At 32.6% G+C, this 8,569-nt stretch overlaps 1 protein-coding gene across 1 annotated transcript; it reads right to left on the bottom strand.

The window, feature by feature from the left end:
• Nucleotides 1-537: 537 nt before the first annotated feature.
• LOC143400833 (olfactory receptor 2J3-like) lies at nucleotides 538-1,467 on the bottom strand. The gene has a single exon (XM_076857819.1). The coding sequence runs from the start codon at nucleotides 1,465-1,467 to the stop codon at nucleotides 538-540; it is 930 nt and encodes a 309-aa protein (XP_076713934.1).
• Between the last annotated feature and the right edge of the window lie 7,102 nt (nucleotides 1,468-8,569).

Here is an 8,569-nt window from a genome sequence, read left to right as displayed (position 1 = left end):
AATGTTCAACAAATAATAGAAGTTCAAGTATTTCACTTTTTCTTTAAAATAATGTGTGTGTATATGTATGTGTGTTTGTGTGTGTATGTGTGTGTGTGTGTGTGTGTGTGTGTTTACCCAAATATATATAGTTCTGCCTAGAGGAAACAAATTTAAAAGACACATTATAGAAATTTTAAAAGGTAATGTCATCTTTCCACAGGATTTAAAAACTACTATTTTATTAATATTTATGTCAAATCTCATACCTCATTCTCAGATAAAGAAAGATTTTGGATTCATTAGAATTGTGATGCAGGAAATTAACACTGAATTGGTCTTAATTTACATGGCTGTGTTCTCTACAAAAGAATGTTATTTAGTTAGACTTCATTTTACTTATACCTGTTAGTAAGAATTCTGTGAACTTGTAAGATTATTTGGTCATTATTTCAGGTATAGTGAGTACAAAGGTAATACATGGATGGATGGATGGACCTATGAACCACTGGTGAAAAGTTGTATGCACCATTACACTGTTAATGCCGTTCACATATTTTATTCTCTCTCCATTAGTCTCCTAACTGCCCCTCTCACATCTTTGTTTCTGAGGGTGTAGATGAGAGGGTTGAGGCTAGGAGTGACAACAGTATAAAACAGGGCAATGAACTTCCCTTGCTCTTGAGAATTTTCTGTTGATGGTTGGAGATATATGAAAAGGGCTGGAATAAAAAACAGAGAAACTACCATAAGATGGGATCCACATGTACCAAAGACTTTCTGAAGCCTGGTAATTGACTGCATCTTCAGTGCAGCCCGAGCAATGGCACCATAAGATGTTAGAATGAGGAAGAGTGGTATGAGAGCAAAAATAGAGCTTGTGAACATGAGAGTCAGCTCATTAATATGAGTATCAACACAAGACAATTTCAGGAGTGCTGGAACTTCACAGAAAAAGTGATCAACTTGGTAATGTCCACATAGGGGCACCCATAAGATAAAGAGGGAATGGAGTGCTGAGTTTGTAAAACCACTCACCCAAGAAGCCAAAGCTAAGGATTGGCAGAGTCGAGGGTGCATGAGGACAATGTAATGCAAGGGTTTACACACAGCTACATAACGGTCATAGGACATCACCATCAATAGGACACACTCTGTAGTTCCCAGTGCAAGAACAAAGTAGAGTTGAACAATGCAACCAGCATAAGAAATGGTCTTCTCTGGGCCCCAGAGGTTCACCAGCAATTGGGGAATAGAGCTGGTGGTGTAGCAGAGATCTAGAAAAGAGAGGTTTGAGAGGAAGAAGTACATGGGAGTGTGGAGACAGGAATCCAGGTATGATAGCATGATGATGAACAAATTACCTATCAGTGTCATCAAGTAGAATATCAAGATAACCACAAAGAGAATTACTTCCAGCTGAGGCCATTTAGAAAACCCCAGTAGAATGAAGTAGCCTTCAGAACTAGCATTGAGTTTTTCCATCATTTTTGCTTTCTGTTACCTGAAAGGGGAAAAAATATATAAGTTCAAAAAACAATATGGAAATGTGATAAATTTTTAAAAGCCTGCCACTGTGAGATTCTAGGACAATTAGAATATTAAGAGAATATTACAGTTAACAACATAAAAATTCTCAAGTTCATACTGATATAAATATAGCAAAATACATCAATGATGTACACTGAGCTAGAATCTGAATTATGATCCTTTTAGGAATACATAAGTGGATACAAAATTGGTAAATAATAATTTGATGAGAAGCATGTTATTTACATAACCTGAAACATCTCTCTACCAATTACTTGATAATTACAAAGTGAAAAACAGTAAATTTTGCCATGGCAGAACATGGTGGACACCTCCATAACCATGTGATAAAAGTCAACATCAACAGTGTTGAGACAAATCAACATTATGTGGCTGCTGATGTGATACTCTCAAATGGACACAATATCACTTCAATCATGTTCCCACCAAGAATACATAGCCTAATATGAATAATGAGGGAACTTGGCACAACTCAAAGTGAAATAAAATAGCTTACTTGTAATACTCAAAATGTCAACATCAATTAAGGCAATGAAGATTGAGGGAGTGGACCATGATAAAGGAGACTGAGGAATTAAAGTATCTAAGTTTGTGATACTGTACTTGAAAATAATTGCTACTAACAAAATTAGTGAAACAACTGAAGAAATCTAAATGCAAACTATAGATTTAACAATATCATCTCCCTTTTAAATTTGCTATTTTTTGCCAAGTATAGAGATGTAATCTACTGTTCTTGTTCTTAGAATATAAATACCAAAAGAGATAGTGCTTATGAAAAATAGTATCACCAATTAAATCTCAAATTCTCTAAAGAAACAATGGAGGATAGAAAGAATATCAATATATGAATAGATAGATGATAGTAGGGGCATGATAGTTCTTTGCACTACTTTTTGTAATTATTTTGTAAATTTGAAGTTTTACCATAAAAAAATTTGGGGTAAATTTTATTTACCAAAATAAATTACAAAATAGTGTTATATTCCATGCATATATTTGCCTTCTTTTATAAAAAAGTAACATCATAATTGTCATGTTCTTCTCACTCATCCTATAGGGGATGGTAATTTGTAAGTAAATGGTATTGAAGGAAATTTCTAATTTATCTAAGGAAGACAATTTCATAAAAACCAACAATCTTTGTTACCATATGACTTCAGTTTTCTTTTCAACATTTTTTTTACTTCCATTTATGTGATGATAGATACCATAATAAATGCAATTCCAATAATCATATATATATATATATATATATATATATGGATGAGAAGACAGAAAGAAGAATATCTACTTCTGTAGTAAGTTTGAATTGTTTATATAGGGTGAAGGATATTTAGACTAAATTAGATATTCTTTTTTAAAATTTTTTAGTTGTAGTTGGATACAATACCTTTATTTTATTCATTTATTTTTATCTGTTGCTGAGGATTGAACCCAGCACCTTGAGCATGCTAGGCGAGTGCTCTACCACTGAGACACAACCCCAGCCCCATCAATTAGATATTCTTTAGAAATAATTTTATTGTCTGATTTGGTTTATTGAACTCAAAGCTTGTTTTTAACTTGGAAAATAAAACATAAATAAATATACTAACAAAGACACTTAGGCACATCCACATTAATTTAGGAGTACTAATAATGTAAAAAATGTGGAAATATCAAGAAAAGGATATTAAAGTTATCTTAAAGAATCAGTGAAGCTAAATTTGAAGGAAAAATTTTTAAGGAAAAGAAGATCAAAATTCAGTGGGCAGGGGAAGGACAGGTACTGGGGTCTGAATTAGAATAAGATATATTCCATGCTTGTATATCAAATTGGCTCTACTGTCATGTATAACTAAAAAGAACAAATAAAATTAAATTTTAAAACCATTCAGTGACTCAGCATTGAAATATTAAATACTGAGGGGCAAACAATGGAGAGGAACCTCATAATTACACCTAGAGTTGGAAGTGTGCACATCACAGGGTTGAGAAATCTAAACCACAGGGCCTGAGGCAGGTTTCCATGTGATGTCCTTTTCTCTAGGATAATAACTGATAATATATTTAAATTCTAACCATAAATTCTAATTACTACAAGTTTTTATTTTTAATTCTCTAGTCTACAGAATAATGAATTATTTTAAATTTATTATGCAATATAATGAAAACATTAAACCAATTTGGTCATTTAATATATTGCTGCTAGTAAGAAATTTTGTTAAAAAAAAACTATACTGATATTATTCTTAGGCTATTCTTTTCCTCCTGCAGTATTTTGATCTTTCTTCAGAAACATTAATACTTCCATTTAACATATACTTACTTGGACAATGCACAATCGACCATTTAAATGTCCACTTTTCCTCTGAATTCTTGGTCTCCTAAAACTTTGCCAAATCCTTCTCCTCTTCCACTGCTTTCATGGTCAACACATTCTTTCATATTTTCTAATAAGCTACAATAGGAAAAGAAAGAAGTCACAGTAGAGCACCTGTGCTCTCCTTCTTCGGAGTTCTCTTACTGGCTCATGTTTTACAAATTCAAGTCTTGTAAAAGATTGGTTGGTTTTCATCAGGAAAATTAGTATCAGTTTGGTCCCAAGGCTTTATGATGGATTTGTAACTTTTTGGTATTGGTGAATTAGATAATTATTTATCAGCTGTTACACAATGCAGACTAGTTTCTACAACTCAGAAAGCAGGTGAGATAATCAGCCAGCATAATTTTTTTTAATTTTCTTTAAAGCTATAGCTGAATCAAAAAATAGAAATTATGAATATTCCTTTACAATAACACACTATTTGAGAGATGATGGAAATTTTCCAAGACATTGTTTTAAATTTCCTTAGAAGTGAAAATGATATATAGAAGAAGGACTCACATGTCCTAGTTATTTCCTCTCATAAAGATGTAATTTTCCTCTTTCTTATACAGTTACCTCCATGACTTAGTACATTAATTAAAACAAAGTGACTGATATGCAATCTTGATTTATTCTACAAACCATTAGTATTCTTACAAAGAGAGATTGGAAAGGGATTAGATATGATAAATATATGCATATGCCAGACACAAAGAAGTAAAGGTAGGAATTTTATGGTTTAGTTTTTTTCTTATTGGAGGGGAAGAAAACAAAGTTCTTCTCCAAAGTTGCTTTTTACGAGCTAAAGATAGATTTTCCACTCTAGGTTTGAAAGTCAGCACTGTACAAGGAGAAGTGGTCTGTTTTCCCCATCTGTTTATTATTGGCCAACATTTTTTTTATTCTAATCTTTTTACTTCTTTCATATTCTTACCTTGTGCTTACGTTTTACTTGAACAACTATTTTTACTTCTGTCCTTTCTGTGTCTGCCCATATTCCTTGTATATCATCTCCCCTATCTAACCTTGCTTATATGTGGATGACCTCATCCCTGGTCTTGGTCTTCTTACAATCACCAGCATAAATTTATGTCTACATGTTAGGTTATATTCTACTAAATGAAGTCAGCAAATAAGTCTTAAAGTATCTCTGTTTTACCAATTAACTCTGCTTTGCTAAATCTGATTATCATTGATATAGAAAAGTAAATCCTGTTTTCTAAAAAATATTTTTAGTCTAAAGAGAAATTCATTAGGGCAATCAGTGTGTCAGGGGATTGACCCTTATCTTAGACCCTATGGGTACAAACAAAGACTGTGACTTGGTTTCTTTGACTGGACCATTGGGATGGTAAATCCCAGTGTGTATATTAAAGGCTTTCAAGGACTTGTCCTGGTTAAAAACTAACAAAAAAAGCCATAAATATGAGAGGATTAATATGATCATAATGAATCCATAGTTTGATCATTACTGAGGAAAAATGCATTGATCTGTGTTTTCCAGAAAAGGAACTGTTTGTCTTGAGTTACTTATTTTTTTCCCACAGATCTTCATCCTGCTTAAGACTAAAATTTGAGAAATAATTTGTCAAGTAATCTAATTGGGGGATTAAAGAAGGGATTAAATAGTAAAACAAACAATGTGTCTTTGCCTGAATAATTTGCTTCTTTTTACCTTTTGGAAAAAAATGGTTCTTTTTAGTTATACATAACATAGAATCCATTTTTATATAAAAGCATTGAACATATCTTATTCTAATTCAGTTGCCAGTACCTCCTCTTCCATCCCCTTGCCCTACTTTCTGCTCCCTTCCTTCTACTCTATGGGTCTTTCTACCATTTACTCATATTTGTTTAATTTAATTAATTTCTTTTATTGACCTACACAATGGTGAGATTCATATATACCCATAGAAATGTTACTTCATATTCATTCCACTATTTTTTTTATTCCTTCCCTCCTCCCTTTCTTTATCTACTTCACTGAACTTTTATTCTTTCAGTCTCTGCCCTCTTATTGTGGATTAGCTTCCACACATCACAGAAACCATTTGACCTTTGATCTTTGGGGAGTGGTTTATTTCACTTAGAACAATAGTCTCTAGATCCATTCATATACTGTCAAATGTCATATAGTCATTTTTCTTTATGGCTAATATTCCATTGTGCATATATATCACATTTTATTTATCCATTCATCTGTTGAAGGACACAAAGTTTGGATCCACAGCTTAGCTATTATGATTTGTGCTTATATATACATTGTATCACTATAGTATGCTGATTTTAAAATCTTTGCAAATATACGAAGGAATAGAATCGCTAATTTGAGTTCTTTATTTGTTTTGACCTGGTATGCCTAAAATCCAAGGGCTCAGCCCTGCAAACACATTGAAACTTGTCCTTGAACCAATTCACACTTTTTCAGAATGTTACTACCACATACAAAAAAAGTTTATAAAAAACTACAACACATTTTAAAGCATTTTAACTTTACACACACACACACACACACACACACACACACATACATACATACATAAATTTTTTTCTGGATAACTTTTCAAAATATATAAACAACTGAAAAAATCATTGATTGTTAATCCAATAATTCAATAATCCTTTGGTTGACATAGAAAACAGGAATCCAGGAGTTTATAAATTTATTATCATTATTTCATTGTAGTGCTGGCTATCAAGCATAGGTCTTCTTGCATGGTAGGCAAGTGCTCTACAATACAGCAAACCTACACCCCAGTTGATAAATTTATAAATTAGTAAAAATTTTAACTGTTATAACACAATACAAAAAAGCTACATTTAAAAAATTTTTATTCTAAGAAAATGTTCTGGTATGCTATTTTTTATTTAATAAAAGTAATAAAAATGGTCTTTAGTTTTTATAGTCTGGATTAGAGTAATATCTTGATATGTCAATATTTTTTAGCTTTCAAATATGAAAAAGAATGTGTGTTGTTTCCCTGATTACCAGAGGTTTAGAAGAGTGGAAAGATAGGTGGGTAAAAGGAGAATATATTTGATCAGTGCATACTATACACAAATATAAATGTGTGAAAATATCACTTTGTACCCCATTAACATTTACAGTTAACACAGATCAATAAAAAAATTAAATAAAATTTAATATTTTTAAAAGCTAGGAAAATGTGAAAACTTTCTTCATAATAAATAAGACAAAATCATTTAATGCATATAAGCTGCTATTAGCATTATAATGACTTTTAATTATAACTGATATATTTAAAAGTTCTACCTCATTTCTTTGATATTCTTTTAGATACTAAAATATTAAAACAAACATCTTAGTTCCAGTGACTCAAAATCTTCAACTGTAACTATTATGTTTTCTCCAGCATTTTAGAACACAAAATGTCACAAAGTCCTTCAAGTACCACTCTTTGGTTAAATACATTATTCTGAGAGAATCACTCTCATGACCTTGATATGCATCATTCCTGTTTATTTTAATATGTATTTTTTAAATAAGAAATGTTCAAATTAAATATTTATATGATTAAAGAGTTATCTATTTATATGCTTATATTTCTCCATTTTATTGGAAAGAAATTCAATGAGTTACACTAGAATCTATGAGACCCAGCAGAATTCACTCAGTTATCAAAATCTGGAAGATGTCTGACATTCTGGGTAGTAGCAGATAGTAGCAACATCCATTATCCTCCATGATGTTCTTGATAAACTTGTGTTATACTCGAATTTTGGATCCCCAAAAGACCACCAGAGTCCAAGATCAATGTAAGCAGCAAAGAGGTGTTTATTGTGAGCTAGCTAAGTCTTCTGCGAGCACAGAGCAACTGGTGACACTGAGAGGCCCTGAGCCCAGGGTTTGCAGTAGTTTTATACACTCTTTGGGGAAGGCAGGGACTTCACATACATCATAGCATCTCTTAGCAAATCATCATACACCTCGGGAAAATCATAAAGCAACTCTAAAACATGATTAGCACATTCACTGGTGGGAACAAGTTGGGTAAGGGTGATTGGTTAGTACAAGAGGGGGATTCCTTTGAACTGATTGGTTTAAGCCATGAGGGGAGTACATGCTGAACTGCATGGTTTCCCAATATATTATCAACCACCATAAACTACTGGGAGGTCATCTGGCATCTCAGGTATTTTCCCTGTCTCATGCTGATTGGTGGTTGCTAGGGTGTTGCTAAGGATCCTCATCTAGCCTGAGAGAGTCAGGGACACCTGGTGCCTCAAATCTCTACTGTTATTTGTAGATAAATAACTCAGCAGGGTGGGTATGTGCCTAGGAGTGCTCTGTAGGTCTTTCCAAGGAGAAGGGTCACGCACCCTTCCTTGGACAGGCTTTGCTCTGAGGTAGAGGCTGGTTTCTCACTTGAAAACCAATTTTCAGCCATTGTCAAATCAAACATTTTAATATATATATATATATGAAGATATCAAATCAACTAGAATCCTATTATTCTGACATCTGGTTTTTATCACTATTTTGAGATAGTACCCATCATTCTCTTTTTAGTCTATGAGTAATTCACGAAGCAGATTTTAAAAATTCAATATTAGAAGCATAAAACTAATACGTAAAATGTTAAACTATGTGAGATGCAGCTGAATTTGTGCCTGGTGAGAAGTTTATAGCTTTAAATATTTATGATCAAATTAAGAAGTGTCAAATCC

The sequence above is a fragment of the Callospermophilus lateralis genome, chromosome 6 (assembly GCF_048772815.1).
Source record: "Callospermophilus lateralis isolate mCalLat2 chromosome 6, mCalLat2.hap1, whole genome shotgun sequence".
Lineage (NCBI taxonomy): Eukaryota > Metazoa > Chordata > Mammalia > Rodentia > Sciuridae > Callospermophilus > Callospermophilus lateralis.
This window is presented reverse-complemented; position numbering and strand designations above follow the sequence as displayed.